We start from the raw sequence: 14018 nt of genomic DNA on the forward strand, positions 1-14018 counted from the left end.
TGCTAACTTTAGTTTCTTTGTAGATTATGATTTTACGTGCTCTTTCACCTTGGTAGAACAAATTATCGTTTCAGTGTGTTAAAAGTTTTAAAAAGTGTGTTATTTTTGCACACTACAAGAATTTAATTTTACGTAATTGCGTACTACTTTATTCAGAAGTTTTATACTTTATACTTAGCCTGTGTAAAATGTTAGTATTACTACTTTTGCGTGGGGTAATATTCTGGGCAGTATTCAGTCTTCTGGGCAGTATTCAGTCTTCTGGGAAGAACACTGGCTTAAAAAAACAAACAAACAAACAAAAAAAACCAACAAGATTTATGTATTTATTTATTGGAATTAGCCAGTCCTTGTTTTAGATGAGCTGAAGGGTTGTATTATCGCCCCCTGCTGGACGTTTAAATAAAGCGCTTCGCGCCCTCAGGCTTGCTGAACGAGTTGCCATGGCAACTGTACAGCATGCGCTTACAAAAACAAGAGCTTGACCGTTCGCCGACAGTTCTCTCGACATTCGACATCTGCGACGCCATCTTCCTCTTCTTCTTCCACCGTTTATCAAGGTGGGAAAACAGCAGGCGCTCGTTAAGACGAAGAGAATCCCAGGACAATCAGGTATGAGCGGAGCCAAAGCCCGCAGCGACGCTCCTGTTGCTGAAAATGTCTCTGGCGGCGGGCACAGCGCTGCGGCTCCTTCACGGGACCGCAAGCCCGGCGGGGGGGTCCTGAAGAGGTTTAAGTCCCGACGGAGCCAGGTGGACAGCAGGCCCGTGACGGAGGAAGACCTGCGGACGCAGAGTGGACACATCACGCCAGAAGATGTGCTGGGACTGCGAGTAGCTACGAGAGGTTTGAGTCACCTTGTTGGTGGTTTACAGGGTTTTTCTTTTCGCTGTAATAAAATGCAAAAATGTAAACGAATGCGTCAAATTCGCATGTGAAAATACACTAAATCACAATCAAACGGGCTCACGTGCCTGTCATTTTAGAATGGAGTTAATGCAAACATGATATAAATTTTATAAATGCATTGACACATTTGGCTTTTGTTAGTTTTTATTATCAATAAACACTAGTTGTATGACAATATAGGCTTTGTTGTGTTATGTTGGTTGTGCTGAAAAAAAAGTTATTATTAGATAATCTTTTAAAAGTTGCAAAGCACTACAGTGGCATCAGAGCCAGGACTGATCAGGAAGACCATCTCTCTGTGGTTTCTGCAAATAGAAAAATAACAGCACGAGTCTTATCTATGTCATGGCCTACATTTACAGCTGTTCGGTAAACATATGAAATATGGAAGGAAATTAAGCTACAGAAACTAAATTGAAAGCTTGATAGCATTAAAGAAAAGCATAAAAAAGAGGCTGTGAAACATATTTTGTTGTCTTTTGTTGGAATATCCTATTTCCTGTGTGAGCTTATAATGACACAGTAGCCCCGCAGGTTGCCTCATCTTTTAGTATTGTACCTATGTGTGTATGCAAAGTTGGGTGTTTCTGTGTACAAGCAAATTTATCATTTGAGCTTTAGCAAAGTTGGGCACAGGTTTTGTATGTTATTGAATATTTCAAGGCAGCAAAGTTGGGTTTTGATAGACCACACATGACTACAGCAATGTAAAAATAATTATTTTCCATCTTCTGTCATCTGTCTGTTGCTGTTACAGGATACCTCTGTAAACCTGAGGACAACATTTTTAACATCGACTTTGTACGCTTTAAGATCCGAGACCTGGAGACCGACACAGTCTTATTTGAGATTGCTAAACCACCACACCCAGGTACACCATATTCACACACTCCTTGTACGGTTTTATTCCTGCGCTTTAAAAAGATGCGGCAGCTCTGCAGACAACAGCTTGTTGCCGCCTTAAAATAAATGACTGGAAGCAGGTTTCAGGGTCAGGAAACGTCAGTGAAAATAGTCTTCACTGTGAATAAAATGTCTTGATTTGATCTTGCTGTTTCCAGATGATGAAGAGGAAAACAGAGAGGGAGATGCCAGTGCGGGCCGATTTGTACGCTACCAGTTCACACCGGCCTTCCTGCGACTGAGGACTGTGGGAGCTACGTGAGTGACTCACACATCAACCACTCTCACATAAGAAAAACACTCTGACCTGTTCCACACACAAACAATGAAAACAAATGCAGCATTATCTCCTGTCAGCTACTCACCTTACTGGTTGTTTTTCCACTGAGAGCTGACAATAATAGCATAATTACAGTGAAGAATTACACTCGTAACATCTTGACCTAACTTTTCCTCTCTATATTTCATCAGAGTGGAATTCACTGTTGGTAATCGGCCTCTGAACAACTTCCGCATGATTGAGAGGCACTACTTTCGAGATCATCTGCTAAAGAGCTTTGACTTCGACTTTGGTTTCTGTATCCCAAACAGCCGTAACACCTGTGAACATATCTATGAGTTCCCTCAGTTATCAGAGGGCCTGGGTGAGTCACGTTTTAAAATCAACACCTGCCTGGCTCTTCCTTGTCCATGTTATGGCAGTATCTGCATGTACTGGTTCTACATGATTCAAGGAGAAGGTAGCTCACACCTTTTGTTGTCTGTTCCCGCCCTTTGCTAATAGTAGTCCACTGATGCAGGTTTTTTTTTAAGCTACAATTATACAAGCTGCTTCATTTTAATCAGTCAAATGGTATAGATGCAGACAACTATACAACATCGATAAGATAATTAAAAGTAAGCATCAAGTAGCACTTTAACATCAGTAAGCATAGAGGAGAGTCAAGTCCTGCTGCTGCTGATTGTCATTTACTGGTTTACAAATGAGTTCATCACATCAATGCTGGAAAAGAGAGGAGCAACAGTCGCAAAGCAGGTTCAAAGAGTACGAAATGAGGAGGGACAGCGGCGGCCTTCAAAAGACTGTAGATGGCCACTGAGGAGATCAGAGAATAAAGGCTTGTTTACAGGTTGCTTGACAGCAGTGTTCTGTCGCACAAAAAGACACATCCAAACCTCAGAAAATGTCAAAGTTGCCTTTCGGCTAAATAAGTTTGTATTTGTGCATTGAAGAGATCCACAGCCAGCATGAGTAATGAATATAGAGGAGGCAAATTGTAAATGGACTGTACTTATATAGATCTTTTCTAGTGACGATGCTTTTACATTACATTCACACAGACATTGATACAGCACTTCTATTGTTATGATACTAAGTGCTTTTTAACCTATCACACACATTCAATTTATTACATTCACATAGACACACCGGGAGGCAACGTGGGGTTCAGTGTCTTGCCAAAGGACACTTTAGCATGTATCATGGGAAGCCTGGAATCGATCCACCGACTTCCTCGTGAACTACAGCCAACAACTTGAGTTTATTGTCTTTTTATCCTCACAGCCACGCTACCTAAAGGCTGCAGCTCATAAACACCCTGAACTCTGAAAAAAGAAGAAACAAGCAAAATACAGGCGGAAAGGGCAGAAAAATACAGCGTCACGATTATTGGTTTCTGAGATGACTGAGATAGACTAGCTTCAGTCCATATGTTTTACTTTAGAATAGAAATACTTTATTAATCCCTTCAGAGAGCCCTCAGGGAAATTTTATTTGTTTTAAAACAATCTGTCTTTACTTAGTGTACTAAGTGGTATTTTACAAGTTTTTAGCAACCTGCTATTGAGATTTACCACGAAGTGTCTGAGGCAGACTGGCTGAATTGAAACACTGCTCCACCTATCACTCTATAGCTCTTTAAACCCCATTCCTAAAGTTTGTCAACTCCCTGAAGTACTGAAATAAAATAATTAGACTTCAAGCCTGATTTGATATTGAGCCAAGTTGTTATATGCACTTTTGAAAGAGTTATTGGTTGCTGCAGTCATTCCAACTCTCCACATTAAGAATAAAGAAATCCTTTCTAGCACAACAGGACAGTACATGGAAGGAAAATGTAAAAAGATATCTTAAGGCTTCTGTTTTTTAAGTAGCCAAACCAAGTGACTTCCCAAATCCTGACAGTCTGTGCAAGTTTAATGCCTTTTTTCATTTACCTAAAATCAAATCTATTTCTAATTCCCTCAAAGAGTTATTCAACATCAAACACAAAAAGGAGATTATAGGACCCCCACCCAAAAAGGCTCAAAATTTGGTGTATTTGAGCTAACTTAGAAAAAAATCCTTAACATATGTCCTCGTGCATAAAACACATGATGACTAAATTGGCCCAATGGCTTTTTTGTATGGCAAGACGTCTAAAAGATAATTAGATTATCTACAGACTCCTGAAACAGCAAACAAAAAGCCCTTGGATATGCACTTACTGGCAGGATACCACCAGTATTGTTCCATATTTTTAACATTTTAAATGAATCAGTTGAAATGAAGCTGTTGTTTAGATTTCATTTCATCCACCGGTGAAATCTGAGTTTAGAAAGTTGTTTTCATATTAACTGGTACTGTAGCTTGTCCAAGTCACAACTAAACAGAAAGTTTCTGTGTTTCTAACACACTGAACTTCTAACCATCCTTTTGAAGACTAAAAGTTCTTAGACACCCAAACTAAAAATAAACTGATTTTCAAGCAAAAGCTCAAAGATGAATTTACAGACTTCAGTTCAGATGTTTGTGTGATATCCAGTTTAGTTTGTAAGGAAATTGTATTATTGATGACAACATTTAGGGCTTACTGGGAGTTTCTATCAAGTTTCTATCAAACCATTGTGGTTTCAACAGAATTCCAAACTCTTCCCAATGAGCAACATCAACCCAAATATTTGTACATTAAAGTTATTTATCATTACTGAACCTGTACCTTAAGTGACTTTTAGTTATATGCCGTTTGTATTGCATGCATTTTTAAAAATCCTTTACTGGGACATTAACATGCACATATTGTTTTGCAGTGCGTCAGATGGTGGAGTGTCCGTACGAAACCCGGTCAGACAGTTTCTATTTCGTCGAGAACAGACTGGTCATGCACAACAAGGCAGACTATGCTTACAATGGAGGACAGTGATGTCTGCCCGCTTGTGCAAATGCTCTCCCAAACATGCCCAATCACATTTACTTAAATACACGGACACACTTGCATGCACATTACCTAACATGCAGCTCTAAGACTGCACGTGGTTGTGCGGTCTTTTGTGTTTGTAAAGATGAATTTCCAGACATTGAGATCTATTTTAGGGGGTGTATTTGATATTGCTGAAGAGTGATTTTAGTTTCTTCTTACAAAAATACAAAACAGCTTTAATGAAGAGACACAATGTGTTAATTTATATACTTTCAGTTATTGACATCTCTGATGTGAAAAGAGGGCTGATAATTAGTAGCCATGTAACATGTGTTTCTAACAGGCCAAATGGCTATTAAATAGATGCTTAGTCTCTTTTTAAGTGTCCTAGCATCCATTTAACACACACACACACAGTCCCTAAGTGGCACACACGGTTTTTACCGTTTTTTGTTTGTCAGAAGCAGCTGCTCTCAGAGCTGCCGTGTCCATAATCCACTCCAGACAACATCAGGGGAAGAAAGAGAGAAATCATCTACATAAACACTCCTGTCAGACACACATGGCCTCTCCTGTGGTCTCCTCTCCACCTCCCTCAATACAACAGCACAAGAGTCTGATCAAAGGTTATTTGTTTATTTATTTTTTACTTTTACATTCATGTCTTTTTGGTTGCAACATGAAAATAGATCAGAAAATAGTTAACTCATTTCTGTCACTACAGTTTAACCAAACAGTTGAAGGCAGATTCAGGGAAACCAAGCTGCAGATGTCACAATGCATGTGTTGATGTGGGAAAAAAGGAAGGATTTTTAACAAATGATCTTAAAATGACGATTGAAGCTCTTCACTGTAAATCAAAATGAAATGTTGTTATTTATCAACTTGTATTTTCCATTCTTTAACTATCAGACACGAATCAAAAACATCTGAAGTTGGCATTTGTCTTGAAATTGAGCAAATGTTTTACTTTTTTTTGTTTTTCTTGCTTAATGGTTGTACCTTCTCTTTGTACTTTGTGTACTGGTGTTCAGGATAAAAGCTAGTGTTTGTAATATATATATATATATATATATATATATATATATATATATAGTTTGTAAAAACTAAGAAAATAAACATACATTTTCAGATACAAATTATGTTTGTCTCATTTCTGTTAAGTTAAAACAGGCAAGAACAGAAAATCCCGTAAGTGGCCACTGGGGGGAGCTATACTACAACAGTCACAGCTTGTCAGGGCACATTCATGCATAATAATAGATAAATGGTTATTATTATTATTATTATTATTGCTGTTGTTGTCAAACATATATGTTAATTTCTGACAGTTACTTAAAACCTCAGATGAGGTTATGACTTGCTCTCTTGGCATTCATCTATGGCTGTTTTCACTGCACAAGGAAAAACATGTAAAATTGTCTAATCCTTAATTATTATTGTGCCTCATGTAATGAACATTAAATGTATTTTAAATGTATTCTTATGCTTTTGATTTTCCATTTCTGAAGTTGTGTTGGATTTAAATCAAAGCTCTCTTGTTTATTCCTTCTCGTATCGTGTCATCCTTCACAGGTCGATATCTCAAACCTCCAAGTCTTTTCCCCCCTCTTCTGTTTCTGCTTCTCTCCACACCTATGCAGCTCTCACTCCCTCTCACTCTCGCTCTGTTTTTTTCTCTCCCTCTCTTTTCTTTCCTCTTCTCTCACCTGGTAACCAGACCTCTGGAGAGAAGTGTTGAGTTTCCACTTTCCCAGAGAAGAGGACAATCTGAACCACACAAAGACCCACAATGGACCCCCTCTGCTCACTCCTCCCTTTGCTCCGTCACTGCACAACTGTACACACACAGAAACACACACCGAGAATACACACACCCTCTGTCTTTATGTGCTTTTCCCTCCTCATTTGATTCTTTGTGCTGTTTTTTGTGGGATGCCTTTTCTCCTCTTTTCAGCTAAATCATTTTTATTTAATTCCTGTACTAGTTCCCACTGATACTGTACCACTTTTCACCTTTCTCTGTTCCTTAACTTCAGTTTTAATCCTCCTTGTAATATTACATTGGTGCTTTGAGATAAAAGGCAACTGCTGATCACCTGCTGAGATGTCCCATCATCTTTAAATGTTATTGTGAATCTTTGTTGTTGCAGCTGTGGCCTTGAGGCTATGCAAACAGGAAGTGGTCAAAGTTTTCAATTTTACAGCCAATATTACTGATTTTTGGACACTTACACACTGTCATGGTACAATAGTGTCATAATCTGTATAAAACCTTGTCTAAATTTAAAACATTTTTGCTTTTTTTGCATTATCTTTTGCCTCTTTATTTGCCACATGCTCCACTTTACTTACCATCTTGTTGCTAATGCTGGCTGCCAAAAGCTGTGGAAGAGTGGTGAGATTTCTCCAAGACTACTAAACAGTGACTGCAACATAAATGTAAAACACTGTCGAGACAAAAGAAAAAACAAGTCAACAAATAACTGATTTAGCACAATTTGATACACACAAAACTACCATCATTTATATCAAAAAGTCATATTTCTAACATTATAAAATGATTAAAATGGTAAAAAAAACAACCCAAAAAAACATTTTACAGGGTAAAACAGAAGTTGGGGCATCCCTGTGTGATATCACTTAAATATTCAATCATTAGAAACTGTACTGCCTCATAATAACTGTGACTTCTAAGTTTAGTTAGTAAGTTATTTTTATCTTATGAACAATAAAATACAAAAACATTTGAAAATGCATGCCCCAAAGTCAAATTCGCTGCAACATACTTGGACACACAAAGCAGAACATAAACTAAATTGAGTACATCTGATTTCCATCATGATCAACATACCAGTGTACACTAGCAAGGTCTTACTTGGATCCATGTTCTGTCTCTGTATATCTGTATTGGGGTTTCTCATAGAAATAATTGCTTAAAGAAATAAAATAAATGCAATTGTGAGACCTCACAAAGTTATAAAAGGTATAAAAATGATTAGAGACCAAGTAAAAATCTGAAAGCACAGCTGCAGCAGCAATCAGGAGGTACAGAATGAACCTCAGTAACAGTAATAAGACCTCCTTAAATGGCACTGTGGACAGTATGCCACTTTCACAACGTAGCTCTGACAGTCAAGATGTGGACTTGGTACAAAGGTTGTTCAGAGGAAATCTGAATGTCTATGACAGCTCAGGCACAGTGAGGGATCTACATAACACCAACCTCTGTACAGTATCCAAGAAAGATACAGCAACAACAAATAAAATAAAAGAAATTTGCTCTTTGACATGAACTGTGTGATAACACTTTGATGGAGAACATAAACAGTTGCTTGATGAATATTGGGAACACAATCTTTGGTCAGATGAGACCAAAATAAACTTGATGGCTCAGATGGCAGGTTCAAACAAAAACAGCATGTTTACACTAAACCTGCCGAGGTCTGCAACAGTCAATGCATAGTCCTAATGAGTGAAGGTTGAGGGATGATTACATTTATAGATTAATTTTTTGTGACTATTTTCAAAGCAGATCACAACACTGACTAAGAAGACAACCTCTAGTTTGTGGGATCTTAGTGGAAGAGCAATATTCCTGCAAAATAACAAACTACTACACACTCAAAGCATGGCACAGACGTTTCTAAAGATTCTTAATCACCTTCCTGAATTAAATTCAACAGAACTTTTGGTAATTATCTTAAATAATTTTACATTAAAGAAGTGAAATTTCAGCTGTGTATTATAAATTTCCAAAGTTAAGTCTACATACACAGGCTGTATATAAATGTGCATATAAGTTAAACCCAATATTTATTATGGAAAACTTGAAGCAACCTGCAGATACAAAAAGCATTTTTGATTTTACTTAACTCTCACTTTTTTATTTCTTTAGAATGAGTAACAAATGATGGTGTGAATACCTCATGTGTCAGTTGCTCATTAGACCACAAAGCAGGGCGCAATTTAACTGTGAGCTCATAAATCAATAACCACAGCCTTCCATCAGGCTGTCGGGCCTGCACACTGCAGCACACACATAAAACAGCTGTACTGTACTGAACTGTGTCTGGGTATAACAGGAATCTCAATATATCCAGATTGACTCCTCATAATTCGGATAAGCGTGAGTACAAAAGCATTCAAGGCAATAAATACACACACTTTCCAGGGATGATTTGTGCATTCCCAGGCCTTCGTAGGATTCATTTCAGCTGGCAGTTGTGGATTGACACACACGCACCGGAAACAACAGGACAGGTGGGATAAATCAAGCTCATTCACTCCACCCCTTGTACAAAAACACACACAAACACACACACACACATATCTTAGTACCTGACTTCCCCATATATTCTGCTTAGTGAATCACGCCACATGGAGATTAGGAGTGAGAGGCACTGCTTTATTGAGGTTCCCCCAAAACACACACACACACACTCTCTCTTTCACACACATGCATATCTACACACAAGCAGGGGAACGGTGTGGGGGGGGACAGTAGTCTCCTATAAATAGAAGCTAGGAATGGCGTTGATAGGTCCCATGAAAAGAAATGGAGGGGGGAGTGGAAAAAGGATTAAAAGAGATACAGGGACACACTGCGACTCCTCTTCTACGTATTTGTCAGTGAGGTACTTCGAAGAGAGGTTGTATGGCTTTCTTACCCCTCCTCAAGTAAACATACACACAGACACACACTTTCCCTGATAAAACAAAAAAAACACCATTCATCCTTGCTCCCCACTCTCTCTGTCCACATGCCATCTTCATTTTTCTCTCTCTCTTCCTTTCCTGTTGCTTTTCTCTCACCCTGCTCCCCGCTGTGAGATCCATCAAGTGTTAAACCTACATCACCCGCAAAGAAACGATGAGTCACCACACAGACTTCTCTTTTAGGTCAGCACGATGATGGTCTCAGAGATGGCCGTGACTCCATCTGGATGTGTCATTATGCCATTCCCTGCAACAGCTCTGTGACTTCATCTCACTCCTGAAAGAGGTCAAGGTAGACATGAGGGATGATGCATCCGCCCTAAATATGAGCGAGCATCAGTTAAAGTTCATTCAAGATCACAACTACATTTTGAAACGATGTTGAGCAGGGGTGGGGAAGAGGCATATGGAGGTTTTATTTGAGTAATTTTTGGACTGGGTACTTGCTGTAATTCAATGTCACACCCAGCAAAGCTTTGTAGATGTGACAAGAGATAGGAGATAATTAGTTATCTCCAAGTTAATGATGCACTCAGAGCAGCAGTGATGGATAGGCAGTCCTTTAACAAACTGTGATTCCCATACCAATTTCCATGGTGGCAAGTGCAGTATTGACAATCTGTCTTTAAGTGTTAGGTCTCTGCTGATTTGTACCCAGAAGCCAATGTGTAGCATGTGTGTGTGTGTGTGTGTGTGTGTGTGTGTGTGTGCTGTTCCTATGCTCGTCCGCCCAGCCGTCTGTCTGTGTGGTATTACAGCACAGATTTCCGCTGCTGCTTACCCCCATGCGGCTGTCAGACAGAAATAGTCCTGTGTCATTAAGGTAGATAGGCTGTGGTGTGTTTGCACTCACAGGAAGCCCACAGCCACTTTTTGGAAGCCTCTCAGAGCCTCCTAGCATCATCAGTCCACTTTGTTTTGTGTGCGTATGATTAATAAAAGGTTAACTCAACCTTCAGTCAACTGTTGCATGTAAATCTCCCCTTCAATCTCTTCCTTCCTTTGCCTTTCTCTCCTCCCTTTGTCTCTCTGCTTTTGCCACACCTTCCCCCTCAGGGATGCAGGGATTGTGATTGGAGAATGGAGGCGGAGCTCCTGGCACATTCACAGGTGTGCTCACTTCCTCCCATCTCCTCTCTCATGTAATGATTTCTTCAGCTCACCACCTGCCAGGTGAAAAATACACCCACAGCAAATGGTATGCTTTAAAATGGCCTCCTGGCTTCCGCTTTAAGGGAGCTTTTGCTTGTTCAAACATTCCATTTTTATCCTTTTTCATTATCCGCCAACTGCTTTCAATTTAGTGAGGTCTTTCAGGAACTACTTGTTACTTGTGTACATTTTGCATCACATTCAAATGATGGTTTCTGACTCTAAAAAACGTGCTTGAGCTGAGACACACAGCTTGTCGCTTTTTTTAGACCATCAGACCATGGCTTTCTAACTCTTTTTCTAAGGAGACCCCCCTCTCAGTGCTATTTCAAAAAGCCTCGAGGGTGGTGGAGAGCAAGTCCCAGGCCCTGATAGGTCAGAGGGCGCTCACAGACAAAAGCTTCGCACTCTGGGTCAGCTGCAGTCAAGGAAACAAAAGCAGTGAAGACCTGGATTAGACAAACAACTGCAGGGTTTTGAGGTGGCATACTGACAACAAGACAGAAATGGAGATTGGATAGAGCAGAGGAGGGCAGTGAGTGCACTGAAAACCTCTCTCACACATGCCCACACACACACACACACAATCCACAGTTGTGTAAATTTTACCTCCACGTATACTTTGCCAGATTTTTAAATCAGCCAAAACTGTTGCTTAAGCTCATAAAACAAGTCAAAGTTTCTCAAGATGGAAAAATCTGTTTCTTATTGTTCTAATTTGCTGTTTCCTTAAACTAATAATCACGCATAAAACCGTACTTACTTTTTGATATCAGAAGCCCAATAATTTTGCTTAAATCTTTGGCTTTTCAAAGCGCCCAAACTTGTTTCTTCCCCTCCCCCATACCACTGTCTTTCTCCTCTCTTTTTTATTCAGTGCCATTGATCATGCATGCAGAAATTCAGCACGCCCAGCCATGGCTCCAGCCAGGATAGGTTAGCTAGTGCGAGGCCCTGTCCTACATACTGTTCTCTCGCTATGGTCCGCCAGGCCACAGTTGCACCCTCCCCCTGACCTGCCTCTCCTCCCTGACACACACAAACACCCCGCGGCCCTTCACAGAACCGGTACAAGCACAGATCATCATGTCGTGCTGGGAATGTTCACTCATCACGACTAAAAACTTTCAGTCAGGTGGAGAAAGAAAGATTTTTGAGCACTTTTTTTTTGTCCACATCTCTTTTGTGGACAAAAAAAAGTTGTTCAATTTCAATTATGTGCTACTATAAATACTCAAAGGGCATAAATAAAGTAATTTTCTGGCCTAAAGTAGTCCTTTCCAGCACTAGACAGCATTATTGTGCAAGATTTAATGTTTTCTTTGTCAAGGTCAGAATATGATGAACCAAGTGCAAGCTCTTGGTTTACATTTGTCACAGCAGCTGAGGTAGAGGATGAAACTGCTCAGCTGACCAGGCTTGGCCCTGCCAAGAGTATGGCTGACTTAGAGGTAATGCTGCTAATCTGGCACTTAGCTGGTTAGGACAGCCTGTCACATAGTGAGGGAGAAAGAAATTAGGTGAGATCAGGTTTAGATGGGGACTGGACCATGATTGGGTGACTGGATGACAGATGTGTGATGTTGAGCACAGCTGTTTTGGATGTGATGAATCACAAAGGAACAGGTGATCCGAGGGCTGCACTCGAGTTGAGGACACAGGAAAGGATGACTGGTGGAACAAGAAAAACCCAAAAGAGCTGGATACATGCTGTTTTCAAATATTAGTTATTATAAAAAAAAATGTTATGACACCACTGAATAACTGAATGTAAGATTACATCACATTATATTACATCATGTAAGATGAAAATATTACATCATATAAAATAATATCAGTTTACATTGTATATGACTGTGATAAAACACAGTGACTTTTATCACAACAAATTACATTACATGAGGTTGTGTGCACCATAAATGATCAGGTCACATTTATTCAAATGGGATCACATGACACACATCACATGGGATCAAATAACATTTACACATGGACAGCAAACCGGACGTGACTGAATTATGCAAACTAAAAATTCTCAGTCACGTTGTAGAAAGATGGTTGTTGGTATTATGTTTACAGATTTGCTATTTTAGAAACAACAGACCCCTGGGCAGTGATGAGACCTTAGCAATAATACATAAATAAAAAAAAAGAAAAGAAAATATACATGATCAACCATTAGGTGTCAAATAAAAAGCTTTTTTTTTAAAAAAAAAAAAAAAAAAACTTCTTTATTCTATTTGTGTGTGTGTGTGTGTGTGTGTATATATATATATATGTGTGTGTGTGTGTGTGTGTATAAGAAAGTCTTGCATTGGAAATAATAAATAAAAATAGCAAAAATCCAGAAAATTCTGAAAGCTTCAATGATTAGTTTTTGGTTTTTGAATGAAAGTTTATGCACATTGAAAAAAAAAAATAGAGAAAAAAAGGCCCGTCTATGGGTTGAAAGCATAGCGAAAGGATCCTCCATGAAGATACAAAACAACTTTATTCATCAAATCTTCCTCCAAGTGCACACACTCACTCACAGTCAGTAAATGTTTTGGAAGATATGCTTTTATGTTTACACATTATCTCATTTTTGATCTTCCAGAGATTTCAGGAGAATCAGGGTTGAAACTGTCTCCAAGAAGTCCACAATGAATGTTCCAGACAGAGTTTGCACATAACACTAGTTTGGCTCAACTACTGAATATTCAAGTAATGTAACTGAACAACTCTAAAGCCCTTGTAACTTGCTATTTTGGGAAAAATTTAGAAAAGTTTGTTTAAAGTTTGTGTTATGACTATATGGAAGCTGTATGATCCTTCTGTTTATCTCTTTTGTGATAATATTTAATGCCTCAAAGGTTGTTTTACATCTTAAGCCATTTCCCACATGAACAGCAGAGAATGTCCATCCAACCGGTGCTGAAATCACTGTCTTGTTTGTAGCAAATCAAAAATGCAAACAAGTCTTTTTACTTATTTGTGATGATGACGAGTCTCTTCATGTTGATATTAATCATATAAATAGAAATACTTACAATATTGTCCAACATGTCGAAAGCAATACACTGACAACCAGAAACGGGTACAAAACTGCAGCTATGGTAAATTCTCTGGAAGATTGCCTGCTTTGTTAAAAAATGGACTAAGTTGGACGTTTTCTCA

General features: G+C 39.1%; 1 protein-coding gene across 2 annotated transcripts; it reads left to right on the forward strand.

Annotated features, from left to right (window-relative positions):
- The first annotated feature begins 333 nt into the window (after positions 1–333).
- On the forward strand, positions 334–5368 carry LOC121635880 (protein unc-119 homolog B-like). Of its 2 annotated transcripts, XM_041979270.1 has the most exons (5): positions 334–846; positions 1667–1780; positions 1971–2070; positions 2284–2456; positions 4882–5368. In XM_041979270.1, the coding sequence occupies exons 1-5, from the start codon at positions 615–617 to the stop codon at positions 4992–4994; spliced, it is 732 nt and encodes a 243-aa protein (XP_041835204.1). In that variant the 5' UTR covers positions 334–614; the 3' UTR covers positions 4995–5368. The 2 variants fall into 2 exon arrangements, with proteins under 2 accessions (XP_041835204.1, XP_041835195.1); XM_041979261.1 differs by lacking the exon at positions 4882–5368 and having other exon boundaries at positions 2284–3529.
- The last annotated feature ends 8650 nt before the right edge of the window (positions 5369–14018 follow it).

This window comes from Melanotaenia boesemani, chromosome 3 (genome assembly GCF_017639745.1).
Source record: "Melanotaenia boesemani isolate fMelBoe1 chromosome 3, fMelBoe1.pri, whole genome shotgun sequence".
Lineage (NCBI taxonomy): Eukaryota > Metazoa > Chordata > Actinopteri > Atheriniformes > Melanotaeniidae > Melanotaenia > Melanotaenia boesemani.

What these genes read in the sequence shown, in the direction of transcription:
- LOC121635880 (XM_041979261.1), top strand. Translation starts at nt 615, where the DNA reads ATGAGCGGAGCCAAAGCCCGCAGCGACGCTCCTGTTGCTGAAAATGTC. An exon ending in ACTGCGAGTAGCTACGAGAG is followed by an intron (nt 847 to 1,666) that starts GTTTGAGTCACC and finishes TTGCTGTTACAG; the next exon opens with GATACCTCTGTAAACCTGAG. An exon ending in CTGAGGACTGTGGGAGCTAC is followed by an intron (nt 2,071 to 2,283) that starts GTGAGTGACTCA and finishes ATATTTCATCAG; the next exon opens with AGTGGAATTCACTGTTGGTA.